Source organism: Theobroma cacao, chromosome 4 (genome assembly GCF_053813885.1).
Source record: "Theobroma cacao isolate CCN51 chromosome 4, ASM5381388v1, whole genome shotgun sequence".
Classification (NCBI taxonomy): domain Eukaryota; kingdom Viridiplantae; phylum Streptophyta; class Magnoliopsida; order Malvales; family Malvaceae; genus Theobroma; species Theobroma cacao.
Genome location: NC_142642.1, coordinates 32654004 through 32666499, shown reverse-complemented (window position 1 = coordinate 32666499; position 12496 = coordinate 32654004). Strand labels below are relative to the sequence as shown.

The following is a 12496-nucleotide window of genomic DNA, read 5'->3' as shown; positions in this document are numbered from 1 at the left end:
ATTTATATCTTGATTTGATAAAATTTACACACTGATTTGAATTTGAAATATTTTGATTTATCATTTCAATTTTCTGATATTTTAAAAAATATTTAAAAAATATCAAAAAATTTCAAACATTGAATTTTCAATTTTAAAAACCTAAGAGTAAACATAGAGGATCCATACTAGACCTCATGGCAGAAAGTCTTGAGATACGTGGCATTGATGGCCCAAATCTGAGAGCTGGCCCAAGCTTGCTAGCACAGTGAGAGATACATGGAATCTGGACCCTCCGCGTGGCAATTTTTAAGAGCCTGCTTTTTGCTTACTCTCTCTCTCTCACGCCATTTGATCATGGACTCTCACGCCATTTGAACATGGCCGGCTCGATGCCCCAAATAAAATAAATAATCAGTTTTACCATTTTCCTAAATTACCCTCCCAACTTTACGCAAATTTCATTATTGGACACAGAGAAATACAGAGTAATTATTTTCAATAGAAAATTTACATGTCAATATCAACTAGTTTTTTTTTTCATTAAAGAAAATTTGAAAAAAAAAAAAAAAAACTTTCAAAGTGACCTTTCTTTAAATAAAAAAACGAAATTGCTATATTGCTGTATTGGCAAATGATGGCCAAATGCTCTATTGCTCCATCCGTTGAACCTCTCTTTCAGAGCTTCAATGGTCTTCAATACCTTGCCGAAACGTGTCGTTTCAAGGTACCAAATGTTAGTTAATTTCCCAGTTTTTTTTTGTTTTTTTCAATTTTGAAATCTGCATTCTGGATTCTTGTTTTATTAATTTTTGGATTCCGGAAAATTTGAAGTAGCTTTAGTTAATCAAAATATTAATTTTAGCTGTAATTTAGATAGTTGAGTTATAGTTACATAGATTTTCTATTTTTAACTCCAACTTCTGAACAATTTGATTCAATGTTTCTTAATGCTAATTGCCTTGATTCTGGAAGCGAAAAGCAAAAAAACCCTTTGGAGCAAAAGTAAACAATATTTTTGGAAGATTTTGAAAATTTATAGATTGAAGTTCGATGAATAACAAAAATGCATGTTTTGTGTTATGAGATTTTGAATTTGTCGCGGAAACTATAATTTGCTCAAAAATGAAATAAATTAACCATCTCAAGTATCAAAGAAGGAAAAGTAGCTGGTTTGGATGCCAACTAAATCAGTTAATTTGTTAATTAGGATGATTTCTTTTAAGGAATGTGACTCGTACCTACAAGATGCTTAGACCTGGCTACCGGCTGTTTCCATTCATCAACATGCTTCACGGGTTAAAAATCTATCAAGGTTAGAGGTATTTGAGTCTTGAACAGCTCTTCTGCAGTATCCCAAAAGAATTGGTGTCATGGAGTAGGATTTTATTGTCCAGGAAATGCCAATGCACTTTAAAAATTTCCAAAATCTAGATTGACACTAAATTGTCTGAGGATTGTAGGCATTTTTAATTGAAAAAAGCAAGTACTGATACATATTGTTGCATGCATTTGTTGATTTCGGCTAATTATGTGATGTTTGCACAGGCGTGGTTCTTGGATCAATTTGGAGTCCTTCATGATGGCAAACAACCTTACCCAGGCGCAATTTCAACATGTATGTTTTCATCTGTGAGTTTTGGTATTTCAGTAAGCTTGTTGCTTGCTGATACAGTGAAATGATTACATGTGAGGTGAGGTGCATGTTAGACTGTTAGGGCTTTTTTTTCACCTAAAAGATTAAATCCTTTTGGGTGACAGTGGAAAAGCTGGCAACTACTGGTGCCAAGATGGTGATTATAAGTAATTCCTCAAGACGTGCATCAACGACAATTGAGAAAATGAAGAACCTAGGATTTGATCCTTCTCTCTTTGCAGGAGCCATCACCAGTGGAGAATTAACTCATCAGTACTTGCAAAGGTTAATTATTATATATATTCTCACATACAGAGAAATCTCCAATGTCTATAATTGTCATTGATGCTTGAATCTATTTTCATATTTGACTAGTCTAATCCTGTTTGTAGTTTCCATCTGTCGCTCAAGTTTTCTCAATATGCATTAGATCAGTAGGACCAAATTTGTAGGGCTGGAAAATATATCTATAAGTTTGAGGCACAACCTCTGAATTCCATGCAGTGTTCTAATATGCATGATTCCTGTTTTACAGTTTTTTATTAAAAAAAGTAGGTTACAATTTTTTTTAACCTTAAAAATAGTTTTTGTCTATGGATTTTCAGCATGTTTCTTCTCATGGTTTACATTATCGAATTGCAACTGCAATATTGTATGATGCTTTTATTTGAATGTTTACTTTTGAAAGCTACAACATACATCTCAAGACTTTCCCTGTATTTTATTACATTTAGGAGAGACAATGCCTGGTTTGCTGCACTTGGAAGGTCTTGCATTCATATGACCTGGAGTGACAGGGGTGCTATATCTCTTGAGGTATGCAAACTGTTTTGGGCATTTCATGACTTTCCTTCTTCCTGTTTTATCATCTTCCTCAACATCCAGGATGCCTTGAAAGCTAAAAGTTTACCTTCTGAGTTTTGGACAAGTTTGTAATCTATCATGTGCATATCCTTCAAATTAGATTCATGGCTACTGCAGCTCCCTAGAAGAATGCATGTATGACCAAATGGGTTATAATTGGCAACTACATTAAAAATTGCCAAAATGCTCCTAGGCACCAAAACTCAACTAATTACTCTACTAATAACCTGTTAATTATTGAGGACACTTTCCCGTGGATTGAAGGACTTCTTTGTTGAACGATGGCTTTAGCCATTGACTTTTTGTATCAACTTAGATCCAAGCAGCATTGGCCCTACAACTTTTCAAGCCTAAACCACATGGCCCTCAAAAGGTTAAGCTCAAGTTACTATTATCGATTGACTTTAGACCCTTACATAAGTCTAACAATCACATTCACATCCAATGTAAGATGGGGTACCTCAATCCCACCCACTCAAATCCTTGATGTCCACATATCACAATCACAATCAAGACCCACTCCACAAGATCGAGATCTCATTAGTGCAATATGGAAGCCCACACCGAATTGACACATGCTCTTATACCAATTGTAATAAGCTAATGTCAAGCACCACGCAGCTCGTAAAAGTGTAATCTTAAGTTATTAGTAGTAATTGACGTAGATCTTTATATAATTCTTAACAATCACACTCACATCCAATGTGAGATGGGGTATCACACTTTCAAAGAGAATTACACACTTGGTCCATCCATTGATGTGCCAAGCACAAACTCTTTTATCCTTTCCATTGCTGCTAAGTAATAGTATTCAGACTTCATGAGCAGTTTGATCAACGCTCTGAGTATCAAATTAACATATCATTACATATAAATTTATTGTTGTAGGGTTTGGGCTTACAAGTCGTGGAGAATGTTGAAGAAGCTGATTTTATCTTGGCTCATGGCACTGAAGCCTTGGGGCTTCCATCAGGTGTTGTACGTCCTATGAATCTTGAGGGTCTTGAGAAAATATTGGAGTGTTGCGCAACTAAAAAGATCCCCATGGTGGTTGCTAATCCAGACTTTGTGACTGTTGAAGCTAGAGCTTTGAGTGTCATGCCTGGTAAAGATATACACATTGATAGAAGTGGGTTGAAGGATACTAATAACAATTTAAATTATATTAATACTTGCACTATGGGGATTATGAAACAATTCATCCATAATTGAGTAGCATACACAATTATCATCATATATTGGTAAATGGATGCATTTTCTTTCAGCATGCCAAAGCATGTCTCCCTTTTAGTTTTTGTAATGCAGATCATCTTTTTCTATTTCAGTTTATGTCCTTTCAATCATTTGCCTGATCTCCTATTTATATTGCCCTCCAATTGTTGAAACCTATTAATTGCTATTGCTTTTGTTTGTACAAGTGAACTTTCTATTAAATTCTTATTGTCATAGCAATGTACCAGGAAATGTCATTTCTTGATTTATCAGCCTGAAACTAAATAAACATCAGTTAATATCCTGTTTGATTTGTAGTCTCTAAGGCCTTGCTAAGGTTTATTTAAGTCTTACTTAATCAAGGTTTTGCAGTTTCCTTTAGACAAATTTTGGTTTTTCTATGATTTATTGTTTCGTTCATCAATATGGCTTCAGTCTACTGCAAATATGAAAGAACTTGAGCTTCTCTCAGATACCAAAAGATCCAAAGAATTGTAATTTATCTTAAAGCAACCTCAGATCAACTTCCATTATGGTGATTTATGTCAGCTAAATTTTGGTTCAACTCATTTAGACCATCGATGCTGTTACTTGTATATTGTATTCTATAAAATGATACCTTTTTTTCCTTACATCAGTCACAATAAGTACCTTTTCTATATTCAATTTTGTTAATGAAAAAATAATTGTCAATCATATAGATTCCCTGCTCCAGCAAGCCCTTCTACGCCCCTGGATTACTTGGTTGAGGTTATTTCATTATGTTAGCAACATGCAAAAGAGGTGGAGTTCCTGAGTTCCTCTACTGTCATGCATGAAAGATTTTTAAACCATTTTGGTTTATGTCTTAGGTACATTGGCAGCCAAATACGAAAAGCTTGGTGGTGAAGTGAAATGGATGGGGAAGCCAGATAAGGTGATACGATAATTCTTTTCTTCATACTTGTTACATATTTTTTCTCTTCTTAATATCTATGGATATGTATGCTCTTGCCATGTCTTTGCTCTAACAAACAGGTATGCAAGCTTACTCTACCAACCGTACACATTTGTACATTATACCTCTTCTGGTGGTTATTATAGAATTTTATTTTGTGTTTGCTTTACCTTCCTAATTCTATCTTAAGATATCAAAAATCACATATCATTCACAGTTTTTTCTCCTTGTTAAACAAATATAGCAGAGTCAGTAACCAGCATTGGTTGTGGGGCTTGTAAGCACGGAGCTTGAATCAAGTTGGTTTGTTTTGCCATTAGTCATGATTGTGAGGCATACATGAGACTGTTTCCAAATTCAAACCCTACCGGGACCCCCCCCTCCCCCTTCTTCCCCCACTGCACCATCATACACAAAGACTTGTACAAGATTTTCAGTAGTACATATTAAATAAACAAATGGCACAATTGTCCTTTCTTTGGTATCATACCTGTGTTATCAAGTATTTTGGAATATTTATAACGTTATATACCTACATACATACATACGTGTACGTGTTGTGTGTTTTAAATTATTCTCGGCGAAGAGTAGATAATATGAAATTTTGTCATATCTTGGCAATAATACCTAGATATTTTGGCCCTAACTACTTCCACTGTAAATCCGTCCATGGCTGTGTAATTTAAAATTGTACAAGTTAATACATAAATTTTTTTGGGTTCCAGTTAATTTAAAGTTGTACAAGCTGAGCTCTATCTGATCGGTGGTTCTACGCAATCAAATAATGTTTGCCTGAATCAAAAGTATGACATATTTGTTTTCTTTACGATTGTTCAACGTAATTTTGTAAAGCGGATGGTTGTATCTTTTTTTGAACTTTAGCATCAGAGGAGTAATTCAGTAAGCATATAGCATGACTGTTTTATCTTCAAATGTTTATGGGTGTTAACCACTATTTCTGTTTAACATTTCTGTTTTCATCTTGTATTTTGATTAACTTTTTCCTTATTGACACTGTCACTTTTGTTTACACTTGTTCATTATCTATCAGATAATATATGAATCAGCTATGGCGATGGTCGGTGTGGATGCTTCTGATTCTATTGCTGTGGGTGACTCTCTTCATCATGACATTAAAGGTGCAAATGCAGCTGGAATCCAGTCAGTATTTATCACTGGAGGGATCCATGCAACTGAACTTGGACTCCATAGTTTTGGACAAGTTGCAGATATATCCTCTGTACAGCCCCTTGCATCCAAATATGATGCATGTCCAACATACGTGTTACCAGCATTCACATGGTAGAATTAAGTCCTGGTATATGCTCTTCCTTGTTCTGTCCCATTTTACATAATTTACATTTATGAACTTATTTTGGCTTTAAAATTTTAGGTAATGAGACCTCTTAAAATGGTTTAAACAGCACATGCAAAAGTTGGAAGGACATTAGTTTCAAAGAAATTCTTTATTCAAATATATAAACCGCGATAGTTGCCCAACAAAGTTATGCACACATTAAAGATCCGACATGGTATGTAAATCAATATAAATTGATGTTAAAATTAGAAAATAGCAAAACATATGTTTAAAGAATTTCAGGCAACAACAAATTCATTTACAGACAACTGTTATTTCCTATTTCTAAGTTAGAGACCGCAGAAATTATATATGTTCTGTTCCTATGCTAGTGCCTTAAGGTCAAATAATAAGCCCTCACAGTGGGAGTGAAAAAACTGACTGGTTGAGTAAGAATTAAAATCAATGGCTGGTCAAGATATAAATTTCTCACTGAAAGTTCCCTTTCATCTAGTTGCATCAGGCATCATATTGCCCTGCAGTTGTTTCTGTACATTTCAAATGCCATTGAAGAACATTCCTCAACACCCCTTCTCTCTCTGTGTATGGTACCTGTACTCCATAAAATGCTTGAATGTTAATCAGATCAACATGTCATCCTCCCAAAATTTGGTTTCCCTGACATTTTAGTTTGATATTTGAAGAAGGGCATAATTTAGTGTTCACGTGTTGCTAATTTTCTATATAGATGCTTGATTTTCAGATCTTCAAGAAAGAAATTGCTTTCCCTAGCAGTAAGTTCTCCAGACTACATTCTGACCTGTGCATGGTGGGTCAAAAGGGCAGAACCTAATCCAAAACAAATTGAAAAATTCAAGGGCACTGGACACTTTGGCCAGGGTGATGTTTTATAATATATGATTTGATTGAAATATCTTGATTCAAATTTAGTTCCCAATGTCATGGAAAACATAAAGGGGAAAAGAGACGAAAGGAATGACTGTTACACCTGTCACTAGCTCAAGATCAATTAAGTTTGTTTTGTTAAAGAATTGGGTTACTGTCATGTTATCTTTGTTGGATGCTTTATCATGTTTGTCATTTGGCAATACGTTCAATGAATAACCACAAAAAGTTCACTTTCCCACTTTGTTTGTTCTCTATTATCTAATTAATTTAATTGGGAGCTCTCACACCTCTCTTTGTGGCCATATCTAGCTGACAATTCTTAATAGGTATGATCACTGCCATTGAGGATCTCATCAATTTGCAGCCTTGTGCTTTCATTCTTCACGATATGATTTCCTGCAAGTCAATCCTTACAGTCAGTTGGTGCAGATTTCAAGATTGACCTGCAGCAAACTTTACATCAATGTCTCTCCGGGTTCATATACTAAATTAATGGCAAATTTTATCCTCTAATTATGAGAATCCCATCTTTATAACAATTGATGCTCCAAAAGGCATGATAACAAGTGGGCGTGTAGCACCTTTAGTCCATTTGCTCTGTGCTCCCTGTTTGATCATTGTAGAGAATTGGTTACATTAGATCCTGTAGACACTAAAAAAAATTTATAATAAAATTTTATAAACGAAAATAAACAACAAATAAAAAAAATGAAAATGAAATAAATGAAATAAAAAAATAGAAGAGAGAGAGGGGTACGACTGGTAGGGTGCGGACAGGCGCCACCTTCTCTTTGCCATCTGCTAGACACGAAAAACTCGCGTCTAGCAAAGTAGTGGGAAGACACCCCTACATGAGCCAAAAATCGAGTAATAAAGGGGGCAATCAAAAAATTCCTAGGGATCCCTAGCAACCCAAAAAAAAAACATAGAGAACCAAAATCAAAAGCCCTAAGTCTTCTAGCAGCCATAACCACAAATCCTCAACAAAAATAAAAAAAAATCAATCAAAAAAGTTCACAATGAGAGAAAGCAAGTGGTTGTGTTTCTTTGGAAAATTTTTAGTTTGTTTTTAGGGCAATTTGGAGGGGTTTGGGTCGCCAGTTTCGGGAAAAGAACCTTAGGGCTCCTGTCGCCGGTTGGAAGAGAGATTTTTAAGGGTTTTTGGGCTTCCGTTTGGAGAGATCAGGAGCTTTTGGGAAGCCGGTGCCTGAAGGAGCATAAACAGAGAGAGGAGTCGGCGGTAGAGAGAGAGTGAGTAAAAGAGGGAGATTCGGTTTTGGGGTGGTCGGCGTTAGAGAGAGAGTGAGTGAAAAGGGGGAGATCCGTTCTTTGGGGTGGCCGTCGGTAAGAGAGAGTGAGTGAAAGAGGGAGATTCGGTTTTTGGGTGGCCGGCGTTAGAGAGAGAGTGAGTGAAAAGGGGGAGATCCGGTCTTTGGGGTAGTTGCCGGTAGGAGAGAGGAGAGAGAGGGAGGAACATTTTAGCCGTCGGTAAGAGAGAGGGAAGAGTATTTGGCCGTTGGTTGAAGGAAAGGAGAGGAAAAAGGTACGGAGAGAGGTCGACCATCTAGAGAGAGAAACCAAAGGGGAAAATGGGGAAAGGAGAGAAAAAGGAAAGCTTAAATGTGTTTAAAGGCTTGTAAAACGACGCCGTTTTGCCAAGGCTTCCTTTCCATCACCAAATGACGCCGTCTTTGTTGTTTGGGAGCTGTCATACCAAGCTCCAAACGGTCCCACTCCAAGGCGAGCCAGGTCTGGCAGTAGTCTGGGCTAATCAAGCCCGATCAGGTAAAAAGCCTTATTCTTTTTGGGTTTGTGATGGATTGATTGTTTTTGGGGCTAGCTCGTTTTTTTTATTAAACTTTATCATTTAGCTATATAAAGTGAACTTAAATGGTGTAGGCATAATATTAAAAAAAAATCCTTTTTGGAAGATTAAAATTAATAAAAAAATATGAAATTATAATGTTAGTAATAAAAGATGTTAAAAAATATATATATAAAATGTTTTAAATATCTTAATCATAAACAAAAAAATAAAAAAGAGAATTAGGATCGAGAAGAATATAAATGTTTGCAAATATATATAAAATAAATAAATAAATAAATAGTAAGAATAATAATATAGTGATAGCTTTAATCTGGCTTAGATACAAAAGAAATGAGAAGAACAAGACGAAAATAAAAAAAAGAGAAAGAAAAGACATAAGAATAAGTAAGCAATCAATAAAAATTAAGTAAGAGAACAAGTAAAATAAAAATGATAAAATAAAATATAAGAGGAATAGATAAAAAGATAATATTTGTTAGCAAGAGTTAAAATAGTGTGATAGAGAAAACATTAATTACAATAATAAAATCTTTGTTTTAGGACGATATTAATAGTTTTAATAGTACATTAATTGAATCTTAAGGTACCATACTATTAACTATGGAAAGAATACAAAATCATATCGATGATGGGATGATCGGTCGGGACGCGAGAAGTCGTAATCTCAGGCTAATTTTTCTTAGATTTGGAATCCGAATTAAGACTCCATCAGTATGATGGGAGGGTCTCGATTTCGAGATTTCGAGATTTTTATTCTAAATAAATAAAATTTTACTACATAAAAAATTAGTCAAAAATAAAAAAATAAAAAAAATAAAAAATAGATAAAATGGAAAAAATAAAAAAAACATAATAATAAAAAATAAAAATAAAATAAGCATAAACTTCACAAACATAACATATCTTCTTTTTTTTTTTTTGCAACATGCATACAATTACATATAAATATTTTTGTTTTCGAGTTTAAGCCCCGATGATGGGATCTTCCGAGGATCTTGAGAAGACAGGTATTCCTTGAAAAATTTCCTAGGTGAAAAGGTGTCTCCGAGTCTCACCAGTATGATGGGAGGGCTCGAGAAACATATTTAATAAAAAGTTTTTGCCCGCATTATGTTCATTATGCACGAAAATATTATTTTAAAAGAAAACGTACGATGACTCCGATGACGAGATTTATTCGTCAAATTGCGAAGGCGAATTTATCGAATAATTCCCTAAGTAAGAGAATACCCCGGATCCCACCAGTATGATGGGCGGATCCGAGAGAATATCCTCAATAAAAGGTTATTTGTCCGACATTTTTATCTCACGACATGCATTTCATCTTGCCTCACATTTGCATTCCATTTTAAGTTAAATATGAGATAAAATAAGAGAATAATAACTAAGAAAATATAGTGAACTTAAAAAATTAAAACCTAATAGGATAATCTAAAAAATGGTACCGTTCATAGAATGGGCGTCCTGGGGGTGCTAATCTTTTTTCGGGCGTAATCGTACTCCCGAACTTAGATCTAGAAATACGTAGACCAGTTTAAGGTTCTTTTCGGTGGGTTTAAAATTAATTTAAGGCTTTATCGATTAGAATCGAGTCAATAGGTGGTCAATCGTACCTAATAAAAAAAATTGATGACGACTCTTAATTTTTTAAAATTTTCACTCGCGTCTAACGATCGGGTTCTCGAACCCGCACATTACGACAGATCCCCAGAAATATCTAAACTACATGGTTTACTTGAGTGTCTAACAAGGGACTTGAGTTCATCCCACCATAATGATTAGATCCGGAAGAGAGAAAAACCACCGCAGCCCTACTTAAAAGCTCAATGCTATTGAAGGAAATAGGACTTTTTGCCTGTATATTTGTAAATTATATATATATAGATAACATGAATCAAAATTAAAGAATATAATCTTTGGCTACCTAATTTCAGATAGTTTTGTCTTTTCTGTTTTATGAAAAAATTTGGAGGTAGATTTGTTATTCAATCTTCCAAGTTAAAACATAATGTCTTATTTCATAAGATCTAAGATCGTGCATTAGAAATTAAGGTTAATAAAAAAATCACAAATAATATTTAAATCTAAAAATCATTCATCATTGAGACAAAAATGAACTTATCGATTGAATCTACCTTTCATTAATTAAAATTTTCATAATGAGAAGCACCAATTCTAGGAATCAGAATGTGCAGTTTTATTACCTGCTTGAATCGCACGCTCATAAGTTACAACATTGCCCTTTTTTCATCACTTTTTATCTAACTTTCTAACTAGTGAGCTTTTAAGTGGACACTAATCAATCATTATGAGGATAACCCTTTCTTAATGAAGAAAGGTGTAATGGGGGCAATCAAGCATGTGACAGTCACTTTCGAGGGTAAACACACAAACTTTTTTTTATTTGTTATGGAAAAAAAAGACAAGGTTTTAGTTATTATAGAATGGGTGTAAGAAGATGCTTAGGGCAATAAGGATTTAATCCAGTCATGAAAAGATTGGTGTACAATTGGAAGTTTAAAGATCTCATTTTCCTTCCCATTTGGTGGTGTGATTGGACTATTTTTATATTTGTTTAACTCAAGAAGACAAGAGTACTTAAAGGGAAGAAGAGGAGTGTTATTAGCTGTAATTGCACCCACTCCTACATTTTTGTGCATGCATACATGATATGATACAACTATTGAGTAGTGTCTTTAGTTGTACATCAACTTTCTTTTTATAGAAAACTCTAACCTCAGGCTGTCAAATAAGCATAATTGATGATTACATAATCTTCTTTTTTTATTTATTTTTACCAAAAACTCTTTCATGTATTTTAATTTTAATCTTGGCATTGGTAATAGATATTGTACTCCTTCATTCATATTTTCATCTTTGATAGTTCCGAATGTAATTTAAGTTATCAACGATAGATTGATTTAATTGATAAGATTGTTTGTCTCGACATAAATAATTTTAATTTTGAATTTTAGTGACGATTGATCTTGGTACTATTCAATTTAATCGATGATTCTTTAACAATGCCAAATGTGGAATGCAAAATGCTAACCTTCTGTTTTTTTAAAACAAAAATTTTACTATGCATACTTTAGTTAGAAATTCTTAACACCGATTCAAGTTTACCCTAAACTATTATTATTTCTTTATTAAGAAAGTTTAAATATTTAATTCTTAGAATCTCCTTTTCTTTCTTTCTTGAATTTCTTCAAAAGTGATTGCACTATATATATATAATTTAGGGTACATAAAAGTTCAACTCTATGCTCTAGAATCACATGTTGATTTGCTATACTGATTACCATTATTTTACTATTTGCAAAAGTTAGGTATCATTGAATCTGGAGCAGAAGCCGCCACCCTAAGAGTTTTGCCTAATAACTCTATTTACATTGATTCAATCATCCCTATTATATGGTAATTATTGCATTGCAATTTGCACCAAATGGGAACTGTATGGAATTTTTCTTCTTTGTACATAGAAATAATTTTTTGATCAACTAGTATCATTTTTGGGAAAAGAGTAGACTCAAATTCAACTCATTATTAGGATATCTAGCACTTTAGTACCTCAAAAGAGTTTAATATAAATGCTTGTTAAGATTTGTTAATTTTTTTATTTTAAAAAAATATTTTTGGTTTAATATATTATTTTGATGAAGTGAGGTATATATTAATTACAAATTTTTTTCCTATAAATATCACTTTTGACAAATGTTTATAGAATCTTTTCAACATTTGGCAAATTCCAACTAAAAGTTTGTTGACTATCATGATTGAACTGTAAAAATATTTCTTTGATGTAATGTGAAGTGTTTAGGCATGACTAATAAT

The 12496-nt window shown here is 33.8% G+C and overlaps 1 protein-coding gene across 3 annotated transcripts; it reads left to right on the top strand.

Annotated features, from left to right (window-relative positions):
* Nucleotides 1-546: 546 nt before the first annotated feature.
* LOC18602323 (Haloacid dehalogenase-like hydrolase (HAD) superfamily protein) lies at nucleotides 547-7072 on the top strand. Of its 3 annotated transcripts, none has more exons than XM_007033630.3 (8): nucleotides 547-706; nucleotides 1528-1597; nucleotides 1741-1900; nucleotides 2350-2431; nucleotides 3368-3584; nucleotides 4543-4607; nucleotides 5680-5946; nucleotides 6674-7072. In XM_007033630.3, exons 1-7 carry the CDS (start codon nucleotides 614-616, stop codon nucleotides 5932-5934), a joined length of 942 nt encoding a protein of 313 aa, XP_007033692.3. In that variant the 5' UTR covers nucleotides 547-613; the 3' UTR covers nucleotides 5935-5946; nucleotides 6674-7072. The 3 variants fall into 3 exon arrangements, with proteins under 3 accessions (XP_007033692.3, XP_088662125.1, XP_088662124.1); XM_088805999.1 differs by having other exon boundaries at nucleotides 547-715; nucleotides 6689-7072; XM_088805998.1 differs by having other exon boundaries at nucleotides 547-715.
* Nucleotides 7073-12496: the final 5424 nt, after the last annotated feature.

Bases quoted from the DNA above. Each gene is read 5' to 3' on its own strand.
- LOC18602323 (XM_088805999.1), top strand. From the start codon at position 614: ATGATGGCCAAATGCTCTATTGCTCCATCCGTTGAACCTCTCTTTCAG. The intron at 716-1,527 runs GTTAGTTAATTT...ATGTTTGCACAG, and splicing joins GTCGTTTCAAGGTACCAAAT to GCGTGGTTCTTGGATCAATT. The intron at 3,585-4,542 runs GTAAAGATATAC...TTTATGTCTTAG, and splicing joins AGCTTTGAGTGTCATGCCTG to GTACATTGGCAGCCAAATAC.